General features: G+C 39.9%; 1 protein-coding gene across 3 annotated transcripts in view; it reads left to right on the top strand.

Annotated features, from left to right (window-relative positions):
• tmem94 (transmembrane protein 94) overlaps window positions 1–22,903 on the top strand; it is a 33,241-nt gene extending 10,338 nt beyond the window's left edge. The window contains exons 10-32 of one of the 3 annotated variants that reach the window (XM_042082580.1): window positions 163–279; window positions 1,065–1,121; window positions 2,440–2,544; window positions 2,717–2,890; window positions 3,023–3,244; window positions 3,590–3,911; window positions 4,921–5,094; window positions 5,222–5,324; window positions 6,881–7,092; window positions 8,598–8,779; window positions 9,632–9,767; window positions 10,439–10,554; window positions 11,861–11,960; window positions 12,067–12,175; window positions 16,327–16,516; window positions 16,730–16,807; window positions 17,173–17,258; window positions 18,541–18,622; window positions 18,743–18,903; window positions 19,161–19,255; window positions 19,347–19,440; window positions 20,219–20,389; window positions 20,513–22,903. In XM_042082580.1, coding sequence (XP_041938514.1) covers window positions 163–279; window positions 1,065–1,121; window positions 2,440–2,544; window positions 2,717–2,890; window positions 3,023–3,244; window positions 3,590–3,911; window positions 4,921–5,094; window positions 5,222–5,324; window positions 6,881–7,092; window positions 8,598–8,779; window positions 9,632–9,767; window positions 10,439–10,554; window positions 11,861–11,960; window positions 12,067–12,175; window positions 16,327–16,516; window positions 16,730–16,807; window positions 17,173–17,258; window positions 18,541–18,622; window positions 18,743–18,903; window positions 19,161–19,255; window positions 19,347–19,440; window positions 20,219–20,389; window positions 20,513–20,585 — 3,159 coding nt within the window. In that variant the 3' untranslated portion in view covers window positions 20,586–22,903. Of the gene's footprint in view, window positions 1–162; window positions 280–1,064; window positions 1,122–2,439; window positions 2,545–2,716; window positions 2,891–3,022; window positions 3,245–3,589; window positions 3,912–4,920; window positions 5,095–5,221; window positions 5,325–6,880; window positions 7,093–8,597; window positions 8,780–9,631; window positions 9,768–10,438; window positions 10,555–11,860; window positions 11,961–12,066; window positions 12,176–16,326; window positions 16,517–16,729; window positions 16,808–17,172; window positions 17,259–18,540; window positions 18,623–18,742; window positions 18,904–19,160; window positions 19,256–19,346; window positions 19,441–20,218; window positions 20,390–20,512 lie in introns of those variants that run through there. The other 2 variants (XM_042082581.1, XR_006027094.1) reach the window with 2 other exon arrangements.
• Window positions 22,904–23,478: the final 575 nt, after the last annotated feature.

The following is a 23,478-nucleotide window of genomic DNA, read 5'->3' as shown; positions in this document are numbered from 1 at the left end:
CACTGAAACCTTTTCCATGAAACTGCAATAAAATGAAAAAATAAATATTTGGACAAATCATGCGTCCCATTCTTCCTATTCAGATTTATGGTTGAAAAATGACCGACGGACTATAAATTGTCCCTTACTTATCTTTCTTCCCCATCTGATGTGTGTTTGTAGATGATGGGAGTTCTTCCTATTCTTCCTCTACTGTTCCCCGTCATGTGGGTGCTGGTAAATGCATATGGGGAAGCTCGAGTATTAGCAGAATCCAGCCGCAACTCTCCCACTGGACTGGTAAGCCACATAAGCTAAATAAATTCTATTTCAACACTGGAAATAGAATGCCCCAGAAACAGATCCAATGCAAATGTATCATTGACAAACATTGACACGTTTTCACTTTATGGTACAATAGTTTTATTATCAAAATTGTAAAAGCTTCTGGACCTATAATGAGTAAGTCTGAAGGCATGAAAAAATGGTATCCTTCAGATTTACCATTATTGTGGGTATATAAGCATTTTATTTTTTATTCTACAACATTGACAGCAACTTTAATAGACATTTTAATAAACTTTTTACATCAATAATTCTGCAGGTTAATTTCACTCTCCAGCTCACACCAGGAATTTTGGCATGCTCTAGGTCCAGTATAGTTTTGGCAGTTGTCTGACCGGAGATATGTTTATCATCCTGAATTTCCTTGTGAAAAGCTGATATGAGTTGTTGTACTCTGTTCCAATTCATATTTGTCAAATAGTCACATAGCAAAGTCAGTATTCTTAATTATAAATTATATATTTCTTTACATTTGGATGGAATTGAAAGGCACAGCAAACAATCCTTTACCACTTTTTGTAGTTGACTGGTTGTCATTTCAAGTGTGTCCTTGGGAATCAACTGTTCATAGGGCATGGATGATGTCCTTTCAGTTGTGGTGTATTCCTTGAACTCTCTAGGAGCTTTTTGTCCTTGCTTCGAAGGCTGAAATCTCACTCTTAACGCCTAAACTTAAAGTGGCTTTGCAAAGCTGCTAAAGGGGGCCCCACTTTGTTAATAAGGCTCTTCTCTTGCTCCAGCTTGCTAAATTCTCTGAGGACACACTAAGCAGCTACACGGAAGTCGTGTCCTCTCAGGTATATCCTCACAACTCCTCTCCTGCCCCCCACCCCCCCATTCATGTTCAGCACTCAACCTGGTCCTTCGCTCTAGCTTCTCATTACTTCATTGAATGTATTTCTTTTTCTAAGCACTACTTGGGCACTACTTATGCTTTTAAATACTGCCATTTGCAAAATAGATGTTAGTGCTGCTTTGATCCTGCTTGGTTGAAGTACCTTTTCTGATTTTTCTTTTTTATTATTTCCATTGCTATCCATTGTTACCATCATGCTAGATGGTAACTTTTTTTTCTACCTTGCTTTGAGCCTTGTGCCTGACCCCCCTTTCATCCCTTTCCTTCGCCTTATCACTTACATTTGCCACATATGCATGGTCCATTTGGAAGTCATACTTGGAGAGCTTCGATTCTTGTAATGTCTCAAATAATGAGTTGTTAGCAATCAGTGCTGTGCTGCTAAAGCCTCTCCTACATGCAGAAATGCAGACCGTATCCTGGATTGCCAGTGGGAATGGCACCTGTTCATCTGTCCTTCACATGACCATAGATCATCAAAATATCAAAAATAGTGTTATACAAAATTATACCATAAAAAATCTCAAATAGTTGCATAGATATTGTTCGCTGTAATTATGTGAAGATATTACCTTGTATGCGTTGCTGTGAAATTTTATATTGATTGGACATCTTCTGTAATGGTACAGGAATGGTCATGGAAAAATGATCATTAATTTAAAGTACAAAACCAAGTAATTAGAAACGGTAAACAGTATTGCACTGTATCATAACCCCAGAAGTTAAGATTACATTGAACCGCTAGATTCACGCCACACATTGCTGTTGCTTTATGGAAACAAAATCAGTAGGCAAATCTAAATATACACGTTTATATGCACTTCAGTGTCCCAGTTATTATAATGCATGTAAACACGCTCATAGATTCAAAAGGATCACATGACCTTTCATTGTGATCATCACAAGAGTAATGATTTTGCGTTTTGTGTTAACTACCTTTTTATTTGTTATAGTTCTACTATATTTCAGCAGTAGGACGCTGCTTTGTCTGTATTGACCTTGGTCTGCTCTCCCTTCCAATGAAACTCTTCATTGTGCACCAACTCATTTGAAATATCAATCTTTAATTTTGGTGTTTGGCAGGTAGACCACAAGCCTGAATTTGTAAAGATAGAATTTGGATATTAACATTTTAGATTTCCAAAAGCTTTTCTTCTGATGACTATATATGAAAGAAAGAAGACTATTCAGTTTTATAAATCACTCCTGTAAAGGTCCTGTAAAGGTAGTTACTGATTAGTTTGTGTGTATGTGTGTAGGAGATGCTACGTTCTGTGTGGAGGCACCTGGTGGGGGTGCTAAAGGGAGAATCCCGTACACTTTGCTATACCTCCAGTCTTTTGCACGCATTGGGATCGGTCACAGTGAGTACTCAGTGAGCCATTTATTATGTTGCAACAGGCCGGAATTGAAAATCTGTCACATAGCGGTTAGCTCCATGGCTAGCACAAGGGGAATAATAGGTGTGTGTGTGTGTGTGTGTGTCTGTGTGTCTGTGTCTGTGTCTGTGTCTGTGTGTGTGTGTATTGTGGACAGGTATTGTGCTGTGTGGACAAGCAGGGAATCCTATCATGGCCCAACCCCAGCCCAGAGACTGTGCTGTTCTTCAGTGGCCGTGTGGAGATGCCTCATGACAGTCAGGATGACCTCAGAGATGACCTGTCAATCAATTCTTACTGCCGAATGGAGGGAGAGGAAGACCGAGATGAGGTAAGGAGAGGTTTGGTCGTCACATGACTGAAATAAATCAAAATCAAGATCCACAAAGCTGAACTAGATTGTTTTAAAAGGTAATATATTTATAACTCACATAGCCAGAAATTCCTTACCTTTCTGAAACAGGTCCAGGAAGGAGAAGCTCTGCTGAGCCTTCCCATGGGTGGCTGCTCAGCACTACTTATGTCAGGAGAACAGGAGCCCAGTGAGACCTCCCATGACACGGCTCGCTCCTCTGATACACAAAGGGCCCGCCGTGCCCCTTTGACCTCACGCACAAAGCACCCATCCGGCTCCAATGTTAGCTTCAGCCACGACACAGAAGGTGGCGAAGAGGAACAGTCTCAGGTATCCTTCTTTATCTCCATCTCCAACACCCTCACATGTACGGATGGACAGACACATGCACACAGCTGTAGTATTCACTGAACAGTAACATACAGTACATTCACACATTAATGAATTGCCAGCCAAATCTTATAAAATTCACATTATCTATCCATGAAGCGATCGTCACATCCATTGATCCATTGTTTAGCGGATCGTATGGAGATATCTGCTAAATGTGACAAAAAATGTTACGGGTTAGAAATAGTTTAGAATCGCTGATGGCCCCTTTTAGTATGTGCTAAAATGTGACTGGTTCTGCACGAAGGCTCTTTATGTACTTACCGGTGCTCTTTTCTCTTCTAGCAACAGCCATGTGCAGTAGATACTACTGGGTGCTGCGAAGCAGAGGACTTTGTGTGTGACTACCACCTTGAGATGCTCAGTCTGTCTCAGGATCAGCAGAACCCTGTCAGCATTCAGTTTGATGATTCTGGTTGGCAGGGCCACCTTCCTTCACTCAAGCCACTGGGCCTGAACATCCTGCTAAATCTGTGCAATGCCAGTGTGACCCAGCAGCTGTGTCGCTTCTCAGATCACCTGTCCAACCTGGCTCTGCAGGAAAGTCACGGTGCTGTGCTACCTCTGCATGTGCCCTGGGGCCTGTGTGAGCTCTCACGACTCATAGGTGAGAAACAATCAATGTATTGAAACACTTTGTTGAGCATTTATTATACTTAGGAGAAAAAAAAAGAAACTCCGTAGTGGGACGTCTTTGTACACCAATCTAATTTGTGTATTAGATATCCTAAAACAGTGGTCTCCAACATGGTGCCCGGGGGGGGTGGGGGCACCTTCTAAAAATATCCAACAGGTCACCTGCAGATCACGCTCTAAAAACACGCTCCATTGTGAAGTTTTCAATAGATATTTAAGCCTAGACCAGAACCATTTTAAGAATCTGTAGTATTAAATTGATATTGGTGATACCTTACAAATTGTAGCTGTGTTAAATTTTAGCGTTTGGCTCCAAATCCGTTTCCCATTCCATCTTTAAACAACAACAGAAGCGGAGCGCATACACGCTGCTTGCACGCATAGACAGTAAAGGGGGAAAAAACTTACTCGCCTGGTGTAGCCAGTGGAAGCATATCTTTGCAAAAGTTCTGTGGCCATTCCATGTTCGTCAAATACGGTTCTTGCATGATTGTTCAAGGACTGAAAAACAAGTGCTCACGTGCGCCGTATAATAGCGCTGATAATGTTGTGGCATGCATGGTTGAACACGCACATGAACAGAATCTCTGCATGCCCTCCGCTTTGTTCAGACACTAGCTCATAATGTCCGTCGGAAATACTAGGAGGGGGAGAAGTGTAACAGCCGGCTAAGTTTGAAATTTCTAATGGCCGGTCATGTTGTTCAGATATATGGCCCAACCGCTGATATCTGCAGAACATGCAGACTTACCTAGGTCTGAAAGCAGCTTATATAGCCTCACCTGACAACCCCATTATTGTAATAAGACTGCCGTAGTATGCGAGGTTCATCCAGTCAGCTATCCTTAGCATATTCGCTTGCAAAGGAGACAGCTTAACTTGTGAAATGCTGCAGTTATCAACAAGACAATATTAACACAAGACAAATACTAAACTTCTAGTAACACGTGTACATCATGTACTGTGCTGTCCGGTTTCAGGTTTCACCCCTGGGGCAAGAGAGCTCTTCAAGCAGGAGAATCACCTGGCATTGTATCAGTTGCCATCCGGAGAGAAGAATCAGGAGTCAGCCCCACGCCGCTCACACCATTTCAACAAACGCCAGCCTCCCATCAATCACCTCATCAGCCTTCTTGTGCGGGACAGTACCACCAGTAAGCAGCATTCTTCCATAGCTAAATAGCCAAAGGAATAGTTCATCATTTTGCTTCATATTTTCTGGTGATCAAAACACCATTTACATTGATTTGTCACCTTCAAATGTGTTTCGCTCCCACTCAGATAATGTCCAGATGCTTTCGCATGGCTCAGCAGATCTTATATTGGAGGCTTGCACAGACTTCTGGGATGGTTCTGACATCTATCCCCTCTCTGGCTCTGACAGGTCTGAAACCAGTCTGCATTTACATCTTTGCTCTCTGCAAATAAAAGTGTTCACATACAGTATCTGTAGAATGTGACCAATATAGGCTTTGCACTGTAGTGTAGTAGTGGCAGGACAGGTGCTAACCACTCATACTGGCTGACATTGGGTAGAGCACGTAGTATGGAGATATTAGCTGCAGTTATTACCATATTTTCCGGACTATAAGTCACAATTTTTTTCATAGTTTGGTTGGTTTGGCGACTTATATATCAAAATATATATAATTTAACATGGTTTTAAATATTAGTCAGTATGAATTGACATGAATCCTACATGAAACATTACCGTCTACAGCCACGAGAGGGCACTCTAGGCTTGTGGAATGAGATTGGGAGCTTGGTGAACTTGCGACAGGTCAGACATTTTTTCGTAGCCTACTTAAGCCCAAAAGTTAGAGGGGGTTAATGTATTAAATATCGTTATGTAAACACAACTTCTGCACACTTTCAGTCAGCGATTAGGGCTTGCACAATGCCTAAAACACACATGCATACCATAAATCCTCAAATTTACCGGCCGGGATTCTATGCGAATGCCTTGTCCCGCAATAAACAGGAGAAGGAAATCCCGACACTCTTTCAACTACATGAAATGTAACAGTGAACCATCAAATACCCCCGATTTTAGTGCCCATCAGTCCCAACATTTAGCAATATAATAAAACAGTTCAAACGTAAATTAAATCTCAAAACAAACCGAACATCTTCTGCTTTTGATAGCCTACCGGTATGACGCTCCAAATGAAACGCATGTCTCACAATAAAAGAGAAGGCAATAAAACGCACGTAAGAAATAAAGGCCTGCCTTGAATACAAGCCCTGTCCCAGATAAAGGCCTGTGCTTTGAGCAGCCTAAGTAAATTAAAGACCCCGGCCATAATTTGAGGATTTACGAGTCTGTCTCCTAAACATTCCTCACCTGTTATTTAGCATTGTCCTAATCGTTAAAACGAGGCAGATATGACGAGACATTGCAATAATGTTTACAGAGATACACTGTATGGTTGGCTGCAAAGATTATGCAGACTGTTATGATTGACTGGCACTCGTGCACATACACACATTATCGAAATCATACGTCGGAATCTTTAGGCTATAGTCTTTCTACATGGGTTTAGTTAATGATCAGGCTATAATAATACCACACTTTAATAGTGGTTGGTGTAAACCGACTTATGCGATTAAATGTGACTTATATATGTTTTTTTTCCTCTTCATAAGGCATTTTTTGACTGATGCGACTTATAGTCCAGAAAATATGGTAGTTATGCATAAAAAGCTATAGGTGTAGCTGTAGCCCCATTCTCAGGACATAAATGGTACCAAGCATTGGCTCAGGCTTTCCCAACCTTATACCTGAAACTGAAATGCAGTCCACAGAATAATGATCTATAAGGAAGAACAAAAAACTTCATCAACTGCATTAACTCATCGGAGACACTTTCTATTGCATCTACTCTCAGCAGTCAGTCTGAAATGTCGTTTTTATTACTTACTTTTTGTTTTCCTTTGTAGAAAGAAGGTACTGGATTTTTATCAGCGTGCCTGCCTATCGGGTTACTGCTCTGCATTTGCCTATAAGCCCATGCAGGTCACCCTCTCGTCTCAGTTGAATGGAAAGTGTGTAGAACTTGCTCCAGGCCCAACTCTGTTTTCTGGGTTGGAGTTACCTGGAACCACTCCTATCAAACACGGTGGCAGTCGTCGCAATAGCTGGAGTTCGGATGGTGAGTCAACAGTGATGGGAGAGTGTTTTGATAAAAATGTACTTGTATCGGTATCTGCCGATATAGACCTTTTTTGTTGCCATTGGCCATCTGCGAAACGGCCGATATTAGTAGCCGATGTTTTCAAATATACTGGCCACGACTAAATCGCTGATAAGCGTCGCCAACCTATTCTAAGAGTGCAGATCTGAAAACTTTCCATAGGGAGTAGCAGAGGGATATGCAAGATTAAAGTTATTTTCTTCTCTCTCCAGGGCCTATATTTCACTGCGGGTATTGTGTATAATTTGTTCAAGTCCCGCAACTCTGGCCATCAAAATGCGAGAGATTCCCGCATACACTTTACAGCCTGTCTCATGACGTTAATCTAATTATGAAGTGGCGTGAATGCGGGGCTATTGACCAGATGGATCAACAACCGAGTTGAATTCAACATAGCCTCATGCAGACGCAGAGACACACACACACACACACACACACACACACACACACACACACACACACACACACACAGAGAGAACCACTTTGCGCTTACGCAAATAGGCTACACAACCATGACACACTTTTACAAGACACTTGCAATCTCTTCTATGATCCCAAAAAGATTTTCTTCGACTTGTTAGTTTTTTGAACATTTATTTTATCTAATGACATAGAAAACATAATGAATTGCATCCAAATATCCTTATGCACTATGCGCAACTTTTACTCACTAGCATAACACCGTGAGACTGAAGGCTAAATACTCTCACGTGACAGGTACTCAATTAGACCTATACTTAAAGTGACAGGTACTCAATTAGATCTATACACCACATTAAAGAAATGCCTAAGTGTAATAGTTTAAAAATCAATTACTAAATATGTTTAGCTACTAGTAATGGTAAGAATATAAAATACTATACATTATTAACTAAATACACTTTATATGAATTTTATAAATGAAATAGAAAATAGATTTCATTTATAAATTAAATTGAAACATATGACACAAGCCATTGTTTTCTGTGTGTGTTTGTGTGTGTGGAGAGTCAAGCAGAATCTAGGATGGTGTTAATGATCACACTACAGTATATTCAATATTACTGAACTCCCTCCTACATGAAAAACCTAAGGGGGGGATTCCCCCCATTTTGAAAAATTATTTTTTTTAAATGTATTTTGAATACTTATTTGTCAGCAAAGTTGTATCAATGTCAATAAAAATATCGGTATCGTTATCGGCCAAAGTGAAATTTTAAATATCGGTATTGGTATCGGCCCAGAATTTCAATATCGGTGCATCACTGCTTAGGACTTAGCTCTTGACCAGGAAACACAACATACAGTAGTTCTGCATGAAACACTAGCACACAAAGGAATTATAACTATACTGCCATTCAGCCCTTTCAATCCAGTTTTTGTTGTGCTACAGTAGCTTTTATACTGTAAGTTTTAAGGCCTAAGGTCTCTGGTCAAACTCTGCTCATTCTCTTGACATTCTCTCTCTTTTGGCTGTGTCTCAGAGGGCATTTGTGAAGGCTTGGAACGTGAGGACTGTGTACAGGCCTTGAGTGGTCAGATCTTCATGGGCATGGTGTCGTCACAGTTCCAGGCACGTTTGGACACAGTGCGGCTTATTGATGCACTGGTGACTGCTTGCATCCGTTTTGTCTACTTCTCTATGGAAGACGAACTGCGCAGCAAGGTAAAATAAAAAATCTTTGTACAGCAAAATATGGAATTGATGTAATGTATTATAGCATCAATGTACACTACAAGAAATAAGGTTTGGCTCACATACAATATCACAATATCCTGGGTTTTAGTTACTATTGTCATTTAAGAGACTATCATCGACTTACCTCGACTATCATCGAGGAAGGACACAGTGTTTTATTTGCCTGTCTACTGTATATTTGGCAAGTACTTGAAGTCCTTAAAAAAGAGTGCCATCAAATCAATATTTGCATTCATTATTTTAGTAAGAAAGTTGCTCACAAAAATCGTTTTAGGCGTACATATTGGTGTATCCTGGTGTCGAGGCAACCGAGGCAAGGAACAACTCTTGTTAGGGGTGAAGAGTGTAGTGAAGAGAAGTTATATTTCTATACACTTATAAAGTAGCCTGGAGATTCCAGACCCTGGTAATCTAGAAAGATTAAGAGTCTGGCCACAAATAATGTAATGGCCCAACTTGAGGGGCGGTACCAAGCGTGCGTTTGAAAATCTCACTGCACGCAATTGGATAACACAATACGACCAACGTTTACTGACTGATTCCAGACTTCGCCTATATCAGATACACCGATGTGATTGGCTCCCCGCGATACAAGTGGCAAAAGTAACGTGCATCATTACTCATTGCCAGAGTGTCTCGCGCAGGCAATTCAAATTGTGCTCTTGCGAGAACTCTAGATTTCCAGGGTACTTATAAAGAACATTTGGATTTCATACATTGCATGGTTTCATTGACTCATTGTGTGGCTGCAGCTGAGACTCATTTCCTTTGTGCTCAAAATAATTGAGGAGTCATGGGTGTGATTTTTCTGGTATGTAGGTGTTTGCTGAGAAGATGGGGCTGGAGACAGGATGGAACTGCCACATTTCTCTAACACCCAATGGGGATGGACAGTGTGACGGTGCCCCCTCCAGTCCCAGTCAGGCTGGCTCGCTGCATGATGACCACCTGCAAGGTGAACTGCATAATTACCAGTAGCCCACTTGGCAGGCAGGCTTCTTAGGTTGCTTATTCATTTATTTAATTTTCTTAGTGAAATGATACTGGTCTTTTACTTTCTGATTTTTGATTAATACAGTGATCCCCACTATTTTTCCATGTTAGCCACACAGATAAGACAAAGGCACTATCCTGGCGAGCAACATTTGTCATGTCTTTGCTTTAATCAGTAGATTTTCATTGTCCACTGTACACATCATACTAGATATTTTAAGATGCTGCAGTAGCCAATCTAACACTATTTTGATATGCAGTATATAATAAAATATGTGTATAGTATACATTTTTTCTAACTAGCTTTGGTGGTGAATTGCAAAGCTATGCAAACATTAGTACACAAGTAAATGGTCAAAATGCAATAGGCTACTGCAGCCCAATTTCTACACACAATCCTATTCATAAGATTACTGTGAATCATGTGACGTGAAGCCAGGGAAAGCATACCACCAACCCCTAATTTAGTGCTCCACACACGCGTTTTGGTGATAAACCTGAAATTCCAGATAACAATGATCTTTTTCTTACCCCTACAAATACGATTTCCCACATTACTATGTAGAGCTTGCAGCCACAAGGCATGTATGTATATATATTTGAAGTTACAATGTAAGATTCCTTTGTTGAAAGACTCCCGTGATGAGGCTGAAGGACCACTATTACCAGAAGATGAGGGCCACTCTGACCTCGCCAGTTTCCAGCCGACTGATAGCGATGTGCCTAGTTTTCTGGAGGACTGCAACCGAGTATGTTATATGTAGCACCTTTTCCCCCTTTTAGGGTTTTATTTAGCAGGTTGTAACCTTTTACTAATGCAAATATAATGAAAGACCCCCTCCTGCAAAAGTTTTTGATATTTTTAACTTGTTCATTAGGTGCTTTTCAAGCGTTCAAACACGTATTATAAGGAAAATAAGTTGTAAACTTAAAGGTTGTATGAGTGATTGCAGGCCCAAAAAAGGCCCAAACATAAATGATCACATTCATCTAATCTTTCCTAACGATCCACTAGCTACCCGTCCCATAAGCAGGCCGTCAAACAAACGCGTCTCTGTAGGCAGCCTAGGCTCTGAGATCTGCACACAAAAACAATTGCTACCAACAAGTGTTGGCAACCACTCAAAGGCAAAATAAAGTGTTCCAACCAATAGCCGACGAGATGCGTGTTAGGAGAGTTTCAATTGCACGAGAGGGAGGGGGAGGGAGTATCGAACTAGCTCTCTGTTTTGTTTGAACGTCAACAGAAGTGACGTTACCCCGCCATAGCTGATACAACCTTTAGTGCCATGAGGAGTTCTGATCTGGACTGGCAGTGTACCAGTTGATGTCTCCAAATAACAAATCAAAACTGTCGTTATTGTGTTCCAAAGATGGGAACTGAATCCTGACTGACCTGTGGGGTGGAGTTTTCCCAAATCAGTTTCTAAAATAGCTTACACACATGTAGCTTTACAAGATAAGCAAGCTATCTTAGCATAACATCGTCAGCTTTTTGATAACAAAGATCATATGATCCTACTATTACTTTTCTTACACTGTACAAAGCAATAGAAAATAAATTCATTACTGTTCTGATGCATCAACTTGTAGGTAACCATAATTACTCCAAAATTACAACTTAGCATTGTGTAGCGTTCTGTAAGCAGAGTCAAAGTTTAGCTGGAAACATCCTACGGGAAAAGCAGCTGTAAGCATGTGGAGTTGTAAGCAGAGAGGGGTATGGGGGCAATGAGCTCCCCACATCATAGATGAGTCATAGGGTGTAGAGATGCAAGCTGTTTTAAGGCTGGGGAGGACGGGAAGGGAACAAATGAATATGGAACTTAGAATGGAACTAAGACGAGTTGTTAGGGGTTAATCAGTGGCTGACGTGGGTCTTTAAACATGCAGAAGTAGATAAGAAAGTGATCATTCTGGCTGGAGTAAGTCAACTGATAGGCAAATGTTTGCTGTAATTGAATGTGTTATTATAAACAATAGCAAGAAGCACTTATTGTGTTAGGCACAGTTTCTGGGTCTGTCCTCTTACTTTTGTATCTCTTCTTTCTGAAGGCCAAACTGCCTCGTGGGATTCACCAAGTGCGTCCTCATCTGAAGAACATTGACAATGTGCCTCTGCTTGTTCCGCTTTTCACAGACTGCACCCCTGAAAGTCAGTCTCTTTGTTTTAATATGTTTTTGTTTGCTCACACTTAAGCATTAGTAGCACACTATAGGGAGTTAAGACTCACTTTTATTCTTATGTGTTTTTGATTCAGCAATGTGTGAGATGATGAAGATCATGCAGGAGAACAGGGAGGTCACATGCTGCCTTGGTAGTTCGGCCAATTTCCGCAACAGTTGCTTGTTTCTTCAGAGTGATCTGAGGTAAGAATCAGTCTCTTTTGATGTCAAGGAAATCAAGCCAATCTAAAATGTCCTTAAATTCGGGACCATTAGCCTATCGCTCATTTCAATTTGGGACCTTGCAGTCGGAATTATCGTTTGTTTATTTAAAGTCTCAAGTCTAAAGTAGCCTAAGCTATTCCAAGTGTGAGTTTATTGCACATCATGTATGCACATTGGGCAGTTGTGGCCTCTACTGGTTAGGGCTTCGGGCTTAGAACCGAAGGGTTGCTGGTTCGATCCCAGACCAGTAGGAATGGCTAAAGTGCCCTTGAGCAAGGCAGTGAACCCCTCACTGCTCCCCGCTGTAGCAAGGCAGCTCACTGCTCCGGTTAGTGTGTGTTCACTGTGTGTTCACTAATTCACGGATGGGATAAATGCAGAGACTGAATTCCTTTACAAGTATACTTGGCCTAGAAACCTGAATTACATTTACATTTTTATATTTCACATGTTTACGTCATTTTGAATAGACACTGCATACCCGTGATTGTTGGTGTGTTGCAAAATCTGCAGAAACCATTTTATGCAAGCAAACTGCATACAGGGAGTCTTTATTGTTGAGGTCAGACATGATAATCATCCAAATATCTTACATCTCGACCCCGCACTGTGCTCTGATTCAGTACTTGCAAAACTCCGCTTACCCTGTCTCTGGCCCTGCGCTGTGCTGTGTGAGAGGGATAGTGGCTAAAGTAGAGCAGAGAAAGCCAATGTGTGCTTATTTTACCGATATATTTAACAACATCTTTTGCATTACTTATAATACTTATATAATGTCAAACTTGGCACTGCCCTTACTCGTGCCCTTAGCAAGACACCTGCCATGTTTGAAATCAATCAGAGGAACTGTTCGATCAGACAGACAGACAGACAGACAAACGTTTCTGCAATTTATAGATAGATAATCAAAGGCAAGCCAGTATTGCCTTCAGAAGTGATTATATCAGGGGTCGGCAACCTTTACTTTCAAAAGGGCCATTTTTTGACCAAAAATTAAAAAAAAAATAACTTCCTGGGGGCCGCAACAATATTTAAGCCCTTTAAATACAAGCAGTCTTTAGCCTATTGGTCTGAATTAGCTTATCAACATCACCTGAATCAAGGGTTAGCAAATATGTTTTATTTTTTTTAATTGAATGACCGGTCCATGGACAGGCCATAATGAAACAGTTTAATGTCAATTCAAGTCAAGTCAAGTCAGTTTATTTATATAGCACATTTCATATGGCATACATAGACACAATGTGCTTTGAGTGGAGAGTTGTCATTAAATTATCTAAAATATAAAAAACACACTTAGCAAAAGAAAAGTCAAAGAAAGGAAAAAAACAACAACAACAACAAAGAAAGTTAATAGATAAAAATAATAAAAATAAAATGGAGTGTTTTAAAAGCAGAGACCTGTAGTCATGAATTAAAAGCTAAAGAAAATAAATAAGTTTTAAGTCCCTTTTTAAAAGCGAGAATTGATTGTGATGACCTTAATTCCAGAGGTAGGCTATTCCAGAGGATTGGGGCACAGTAACTGAAGGCACCATGTGCAGCCTAAGTGTTGATTCTGGGAATTGTGAGAAGACATTTACTGGAGGACCTTAAGTGACGGGTAGGATCATAAAAAGATATCATATCAGAAATATAGGGTGGGGCAAGGCCACTTACTGACTTAAAAACAAGAAGAAGTATTTTGAAATCAATTCTTTGTTTGACTGGGAGCCAGTGAAGTGATTTAAGAATCGGGGTGATATGATTAAATTTAGGTGTTCTAGTGAGTATTCTAGCAGCTGCATTTTGAATAAGTTGAAGTTTGTTAGTATCTGTTTTGTTAGACCAGCATAGAGTGCGTTACAGTAATCTAAACGACTGGAGATAAAAGCGTGTATTAATTTTTCACAATCCTGTAAGGACAGGAGGCCACAGACTTTAGAAATATTTCTAAGGTGGTAGAAAGCTGTTTTGGTAATGTTAGATATGTTTTTGAAAGTTAAGATCTGCATCTAGAGTCACTCCTAAATTTTTTACATCCTCACACGGTTTTACCAAGTGGGAGGTTAGAATTGGGTGAAAGTGATGTCTCATGGCCTTAGGGCCTACAACCAGAATCTCTGTCTTCGCATCATTAAAAAAATTTGGGCCATCCACTTTTTAATGTTGGAGATGCAGCAAGTGAGGTCATTTAGTGGACTGGGGTCATCAGAGGAGATAGAAATGTAAAGTTGGGTATCATCAGCGTATGAGTGGTAAGAGATGTTGTGTTGCCGTATGATAGAACCAAGAGGTAACATATACAAGTTAAAAAGCAAAGGACCAAGAATTGACCCCTGAGGTACCCCATATAAAATGGGCATTACATCAGAAGAGAGGTTATTAATAGAAACAGAAAAAGATTTCCCATTTAAATAGGATGAGATCCAATCAAGAGCTGTACCTTGAAGACCAACTGAGTGCTGAAGACGTTGCAGAAGTATAGAATGATCGACTGTATCAAATGCAGCACTTAGATCAAGGAGAACAAGAATCGACATTTTGTGATTGTCAGTCGCAATTCTAAGGTCATTTACAACTCTGACTAGAGCAGTTTCTGTGCTGTGATTAACCCGAAACCCAGATTGATAGGCATCAAATATAGAGTTTTGAGACAGGTAGGTGCAAAATTGCTTGTAAACAACCTTCTCTAGAATTTTGCCTAAGAAAGGCAAGTTAGAGATAGGCCTGTAACTCTCACAAGCCAGGGGGTCAAGACTAGGTTTTTTTTAGTAGAGGCGTAATAATGGCATGTTTAAGGCAACCAGGGAATGTTCCAGATAGTAGGGAGGTATTGACAATTTGAAGTATGTCAGCAGCCAAGCAGTGAAGTTGTGGAGAGTAGCCTTACTATCGGGCAGAGGAGGTTGAGGATTGAAACCATCAGTGAAAGATGAAGAGATACTGCTCCTGATAGTTGAAATTTTTTCACTGAAAAACGTAGCAAACTGATTGCACTTCTCTTCAGTGTGGAGCTCATAGGGTATCAAACGAGGAGGATTTATTAGTCTATCAATGGTATTGAACAGGACTTTAGAATTATTAGAACTATCTGATATAATCTGGGAGAAATACTGTCGTCGCTTTTTTTATTTCACAGTTGTACATAAACAATTGACTCTTATAGTTCATGAGGTCAACCTGTGATTTAGTCTTGCGCCATTTGCGTTCATATTTGCGGTGCAAAATAGACTGCTGCATTTTTAAGTTGATTCCAAACGGTTCTCATTCCCAAACTGTTGCTCCACATTATAATAATAGCAATCGTAATAATCATAACATTACAATTATTATACGGATATTGCTGCTGGCTTCGTAGGTTAAGCATGCCTTGACATTTTTGTTCAGTGTCCAAATGCAATGTTCCATAGCGATTTCGTTGTTTCCCTGAGGATCACACAAATCTACAAGCCTGATTTTCATGAAAGCTGGCGGAATGTAGCGAGGGAACATTTCTGAATCGCCGGGCTGCCCGGTTCGGGCAACTTTAACTACTACAATGTTGCATGGCATGGTAGGCTATTTGGTCTGTATGGATATCTGCGCTCTCAAATGATCTACTTTCAAGATGTCTTCAGCATTACATTTTGCTGCTCAGACATCCCGTCGATTATTCAGTCACAGTGGTGAAGGCAAACATTTGTTAATTGATTAGGCTATTAAATTGATCTGTTTTAGCCTTTTAGGGACTTTTAGGGAGTTTGACGACAGAGTTAAAGGGACGCGAGGATGTGACATAGCCTATGATGCGTTAAAATAAACATGTTTTTTACACATTTTACATGTGTAGGCTACAGCTACATATTTTCACAAGTTTATAACGTAAGGAAAAGCGTTAAACGTTAAAGCTTAACACTGGTGTACAAATATTTTAATCTTATAATTATGTTTTTAAGAAATTGTAGAAAATATTTCATTAATTTATATTTTTAAACGGATATTTCATTAATTTATATTTTTATGCGGCTTGCGGGCCGCGGGTTGCCGACCCCTGGATTATATGAACCAAGTCATTTATTTATTTATGTTTATGATATCATTTACATGCAGACATACAGTATACGCTGATTAGTGGGTCCGTTCTGTGCTAACTAGGCTTTATTTTTCAGCATTGCTTTGGACCCACTGTACCCATCTCGTTGCTCGTGGGAAACATTTGGTTATGCCACTGGGTGCAGTATAAATGACAACAGTGATGAGATCACTCCCCTCAGCCTTTCAGGCCAGCTCAACTCAATGGGATGCTCTGTCACCTTCCACCAAGGGGAGAGTGTCAGCATGGTGAAGCTCATTGAACAGGTGAAGGATGTGATTGCACAAAACACATTTCAATGCATCATGTTGTGTATTGAAGAGACTGTAGAGACAACTAGTGAGGCAAATAAACAACAAACGCCGTAAACAGCACCAGTTACACTGAAGTAACCTAGCTTGCCAGCTATGATGCATTATGCCATAATTATTGTAAATGAAATGAAATTATTTTTCTCACCATACTTTCTTTGTCTCCAGGCACGGCACACTACTTATGGGATAAGAAAATGTTTCCTGTTCTTGTTGCAGTGCCAGCTGACCCTGGTCATCATTCAGGTGAGGCAAAATGCGTTGTAATGGAATAAAACCAACACAAGTCTGTGTGGTAAAAATTAAGTATTAAAACCACAAAGAGGCAAAAAAATAACGCACAGGCAAGCCGACCGTACAGCAGAGTGCAAAGATTTATTCACAACGCTGGAGACAGGTTACTAACACAAGCATCCTAGGCAAGCATGAGAGCAACAAATCTGTCATAGACAAAGTCTTACCATTATTTATAACAGTGGTTCTTAGTGGTTTAAGAAGTTATTTTTTTTAATCTTTGTTAAAGAAAATGGCCCTTTTGAAAGTAAAGGTTGCCGACCCCTGGTCTAGGTTAATAGTGCATTATGTGATTGGCTGTATTATTTTTATTGCAGTTCCTGGCCTGTTTGACTCAGCTGCCTCCTCCCATGAATATCACTGATATCCTCTGGCTGTCTTGCTTCTGCTATCCACTACTCAGGTAAGACAAAAGGTCCTGATATCATTAACAAGCAATGCATGATGCAAAATCTGCCTGTGACAACAAAGTGATCATGGCCTGTATCAGATGATTTACATTTATTCAGTAAACAGGCATTTCCAAATCCAAAAGTAAGGAAATAGGATAACAGTATTTCATTATTTTCACTACAGTGTAGTAAAGTTTATAGAAGGAATATGAGTAATCAGAATCAGGTTTATTGCCATTGTTGGTGAGGCTAACTGTAGTCGGGAAGAAACTGAGTTTGTGCTGTGAGGTTTTGGTCGGAAGGGGATGGAGTAGGAGATGGAGACGGAGATGGAGAGAGAATGTGCAGGACTGGGCTGCGGTCATATTTTGTACTGCTCTGCGGTACAGCTAGTATTTTATGTTTTACCATATTGTTAGATATTAAAGCAGCGGCACTATGCACGTTTTTTTTACCTTAATATAACAGCTTTGAGGCTATTTTGATGGTAAAGGAACTTGCAATAGGGCAATGGTTGACCTAGCATAGCCATAGAGCATAGCTGCCAGAGACCCGCAGACAGAGAACCAGCCTTGCAATTTGGGTCTCGCTGTCCCAGAGACATCTTGTGAGAATGGTGAAACATAACCTGGTCAGTAGATAGCCTGGCTCTTTGGAGATTGTCTTCGCCTGTTGCTAGCCCTTCGGCTCCAAAACAATTTCACTTGTACCGTGTCCAGGGGGAAGGACTCAAGCCGTGGGAAGTATGTATAACAGCGAGGTATAATATAAATATTCCTTGACTCCAGTCGAGTTACCAAAACACCTGAAACTACATTTTGATACCTTTAATTATTCTCAGTGCCAGGTTACTAAGAAAACCGTAACAAGATATTTTATGTCCATATTTCTTCTAACATATTGAGCTTAATTTAACATCATCATAAGATTTCCTAAGAAATGCTTCTTATTTCTCCTGAAGGGGATATAGAACAATATAAAGGGGATATAAAACAAAACACTGTACTGACCACACCCATGCATTAACCACAGTGCCCAATAGCCCATAATCAGAATGAAGAAAAGAAATGCATTCCCCTATTTAGCCCGTCCCTTTTTATTAACCTCATAGCTGATGAATTTGTGCCGTATTTAGTGTTTGAAGAAAATACAACATTAGTAAAAAGTTTAATGAAAAGACTGCAACATTCACCTCTGGGCATTTTTTTACTGTTAAGAAATTGAGATTTATGACACATGGTTTATACCATACATAAACATGGTGTTGAATGCATGTAATGCTTCCTTTTGCAGTGTATCCTTCCTTGGTAAACCACCAGACAGTTCAGTGATGACTGTCGCCACTGGTAAGAACTTGGATGCTATTCCAAGAAAGGTACGTCATTGTAACATTTGTTTGACTCACCTGGCAGTAAAGGATGCATATGAGACAGTCAGTGGTATTCTTTATCTTCAAATAGTTCCTTTCTTTAAACCTCTTCTGCCCACTCCTCAGACGCAGCAGTACTTCCTGGGGTGCTTCCTCTTAAAATTTGGTCTGACCATGATAACTTACCTTCTGGGTTTGGGCTTCTCCTTGCAAGAGGTGTGTTCCATAGCTGCTAACTTCACCAAAGCCGATGTCAATGTCAGCTGCTTGCACATATTTACTGTCAGGTACTTCCTTTTCTCACTTGAAACTGCTAATCAGGAATGACCTACAGGGATGCTCAGTAGTTTGTCATTTTATTCATATTATAAAATGGAAAGGTTACAGATTGCTTATTTTAGTATTATATTTGAAAACCTGAAATTACATTTCATACAGTACAGTACCATGCATTTTATGCTTGGTTCACCAGAACGGGGCTACATTTATATTTATTTGTTTTATTTGATCAAAATGCTAATAAAAACATACTTTTTTGTCATAGTTCATCTCCTGATGCTCCGGGGTGGTTTAATGAGTTATCAAATGGTCTGCTGCTGGTCCAGAAGGTCATGGCTGGATTCTTGGCCTTGCACACAGGTAAAGTTGAGGCCAAATAGACATTTGTAATTTCACTTAATCATTTTACTATACAGAAATGACATGACAGAATTGCATTTTTGTTCCTTAGTTGTCATCTCTTTGAGCTATGTGCATCGCTCTCAGCCTCTGTGGAAGAAAAACCCCTTCAGTAACACATGGTGGTGCCTCACTGTTCCTGTAGTGTAAGTGCTTCTCTGTACATCTGTTGGAAACAATAGCATATTTGATATGTTCTGCCCTTCCTCTCCTGTTTTGTCCTGCCATTCAAGTAATCCAAGTAAGAAGTCATTGCCAATTGTGTAGGATAACTTTGAAATGTAGCATAAAATACATCAAATAAAAGCACTTAATTAGATAATTAATCAATTAGCTGATGAAACATGCTTAAACGTATCTGGCTTGTGAGCACCACCCCTTGTATAACTGCCGGGGTTGTTCTCTGTATTTGTTGCAAAAAATACTGTATATTGGTGATTCAAAAAAATAGCTGACAATTTCATTGAAGACGTTCATAAGATTGAACTTGTTTATAGTATTTATAGAAGATAAGCACTGCTTTTTAAGTAGGCTTTTCTATTCAGAGAGAGAGAGAGAGAGAGAGAGAGAGAGAGAGAGAGAGAGAGAGAGGTGCCTGACTCCGTAGGCACATGGACCCAAATGTGGCACAAATGGTACCACTTGCGCCACAGTTCCCCTGATGTCCACTCAACTTAAAGTATGATTTATATTGATTTACATTTATAACGGCTTTTGTTTAAGGTCAAGTAATGTTGTTGATTCACTTTTTCTTGAGAAATAGGGAAAATCATGACACAGAAAAAAAACTACAATAGGTTGATTGGTAGATCAGACAAAAGATGTGCTAGATCAGAGGGAGTGGAGAACAAGGACCTGCAAAGGGAATACAAAGCACAGGTATTTTGCTGTTAATGGTGGCCTAACTAAAATTATTTGCAACAGGCTGTTGGGTCAGATGTTACAAGCCACAGTGGACTTCCAGTTGTGGCAGGACCGGAATGCAAACCTGAGCTTCTCACTTGGTGACATCCCCCTAATGGTTTGGCTAGTGGGCTTCCTGTCCACCATAGTGGTGGTCCTGGTGAATGAAGTTGTCAAACTACATGAAATCAGGTAAAGAATCCTAACCTGAGAAAAAAAAAAACATTTGATTGAGGTTGCTAGAGTGCAATGAGTGCACTGTTTGGCAGACAGAGAAAATACTTTGTTTCTAATGCAGACTTTGCTTTGTTTTAGGGTCCGTGTACGCTACCAGAAGAGGCAAAAGCTACAGTTTGAGACAAAATTGGGCATGAATTCCCCTTTTTGAGGTCCTAATGATCAAGATTGGGAACTGAAATCCCTAAAAAGGCAGATATACTTTTGACTTTCAAGTTAAGAAGTCTGCATTTGTTACCATATAAGAGGACAGGTGTCTGACACTAGAACCAGCCTGGTCAGATCCACATGGATGTCTCCTTTCAAGAACAACACTATATCTTACTCCTGGTTTTGTTTGCTTGCATTCCTCTCTGAAACACAGAAGTAGAATGGTGTTCTCAGTTAAGAAGTTCGGGAAGTTAAATATGTCTTATTTAGAGTGGCACAAAAAGTATGGAGAAACTATTTTGTATGTTTTTGACTGATTGCTGTTCAAAGCTAGGTATCATGCACCTCATCATGTCCCCAAAAAACACACACACAAACACATACACATACACCATGTTGATTTGTGGCAGTTCCCCTCCAGATGCACAATTAGAAAAAAAACTGGATGACTCCTATGGTTTCTCACTCCTGATTTAAGTCCATTATCATAGTAGGCTCTCAGTGGGGAGATTATAGCAGAGGTGAGTGTAAAAACATCCACCTTGGACTTGGATCAAATGCCTCACTTTCAAGAGCTCAGAGTAATGAAATCTCTGTCCAGCACTGACCATGGTAAACAAATAAGTCATATCAGTTCATTATTGGGGAGTAAGCACTTTGTATTGCACTCTTTTGTATTTTGTCATAAGTTAAGCATCATTTACTTTTACATTGACAGACACTGTTATTCAGTATTTTGTGATTGGATAACTCCAAATAGTACATATGACTGTACACAAACTACCTGAAACTCATGACCTTGCTGTTGACTGCTGGTGTGCTGTACATGCTTGCCTACAGCAATTTGGGCTAATGAGTGTGTGTGCAACAGCCTCATGCATCTGCATACATTCCTCATTGCCATGTACTGTATTCACAAAGCTTTATTTTCTCTGTTGAAGGAGGCTTATCTAACCATAACCTAAACTAAAATCATAAATGCGAAGTTTACGTTGCCAGTCTACCTCTAGTTATTTTCAATGGTCATGATTTTTTTTTTTAAAACAAATTTATTGAGAGTGCAGGAAATCTGACAGCATTTAGTGTAACTGGTGCAAGATTTGTAATAATCCACTTGCATAACCAGAGCCTTACATGTAGCTAATAAAGCACAGGTACTACATTTTGGCCACAGTAGGTTACATGATGAACATGGACTTGGGTCATGGAGTGGAGTAGATTTCTCTTGATTAATACTGATTGTGGTGTAATATAGATGTGCTAGTCTGTCCCCAGGGGAAGGTGCTGGTTCCCTCTCTACCCCTCCTTGCATTTCCAGTCTGGCCAAACCAAAACGTGACAAAAGAATATGAAATGTTAGCATTCTCAAACTTTTTTGCCTCCCCTTTTACATACTCCATAACACTTTTCCCACTTTCAGTGCCATCATCTGCCAATTACTTTTCAATGATTTATACATTTCTGTACTGGTCACATGATTGCCACTGCCCTCTCACACAGACACAAACATACAGAAGCCTTTGTAATTTTATCACATCCCAACAGGCCTTTTAAACATTTTTATGATGCTGTCTAACATTTGATATGTAGAATTTAAGTGCACAAATATATGAGTTGTCCAAATTCCAGCCACTTTAAAACTCATATTCCAATGAGATCTCCTCTTATACAGCTGTCCTTGCAGCTGTCTAGGGCTGTCTAATGACCCTAAGAGCCACCTCTACTTGGCCAACCTCGACTAACTGCTTTAGCAGAACTTATGATGCTGTAGAAGGTGACTTAGGAATATATCAGACAACAGACTGTCAAGCAATTGAATTGTGGGAAATATTTTTTTTTCCATTGTTTTCTGTTTTATTTTTAATATAGTAGATCCGTTGAAACCATTATGAAATTAGGATCTCTATTTTTATGTCAGGTATATTTCTATCATTGCTTCAAATGTAATGCATGAAGAGTTAAGGGATGCTGTCTTTATGAGGATATTTTGTTAACTTTAATTGGTTCTGTGCAGCCAGAACTATGGATGCTCTATCAAGCATGTGTTGCTGGTGCTCTTTCCCCATCACTGACAATCTGGTGTAACTGCTCCCACAAATGACTGGGATAAGGGCAGAAATGTGCACTGGCCACTGAATGCATTGATTGACAAGACATACTGTACAGTAGTACTTGACTACTTCACGAATGTTCACGGGTTTTATGAATGTTAATGATTGGTGTATATTTTGTATATTTTTTACTTATGTAATATTATTTTCCCAAATGATTTGTGAATCAATTATTGTATGTCATGATAATAAATGCTTTTTTATGTTAGTTGGCTGATGTCTATCTGTGGATTAAGAACAATTGGTTGCCTGGAACAAGCTTCCATGGCTTGAAATCTTCTGTATGATAATGGCTATTTGGAGCAGGGTTGGGTTAGTTTACCTGGGCAATTTGAATGGGTATTTGGAGCAGGGTTAGGTTAGTTTACCTGGGCAATTTGAATGTAGAGCGAAATTGAACGGGTCATACAGTCCCAGTTCCCAAAGCGTTGGCACACTGTAAAATGTAAAAACAGAATTTACAGAAAATTCAAACCCCTGTAGTTAATGGGAAATAGTGCAATCAGTTTTTTTAATATACAGTATGTTTATTTTGAATTTGATGCCAAGAAGGAAGATGTGTCTCCAAAAAGATTTGGTGAGCGTTTAATGAGCTTACATTTGATTTCACCGCTTGTTTGACCCTGTGAAAATAAATAAAAAAATGAATGAAGTGAGTCCAGTCCCATTCTCAATTGAGAATTGGTGTTAGCTCATTCTAATCAGGTTCTAGAGCAGGGGTGGGCAAACTGCGGCCCGCGGGCCGAATCCGGCCCGCCGAGCATTTCATTTGGTTATCAGGCT

The sequence above is a fragment of the Alosa sapidissima genome, chromosome 24 (genome assembly GCF_018492685.1).
Source record: "Alosa sapidissima isolate fAloSap1 chromosome 24, fAloSap1.pri, whole genome shotgun sequence".
NCBI classification, from domain to species: domain Eukaryota; kingdom Metazoa; phylum Chordata; class Actinopteri; order Clupeiformes; family Clupeidae; genus Alosa; species Alosa sapidissima.
Note: the sequence above shows the minus strand (reverse complement) of the source record. Positions and strands in the feature narration are given on the sequence as shown.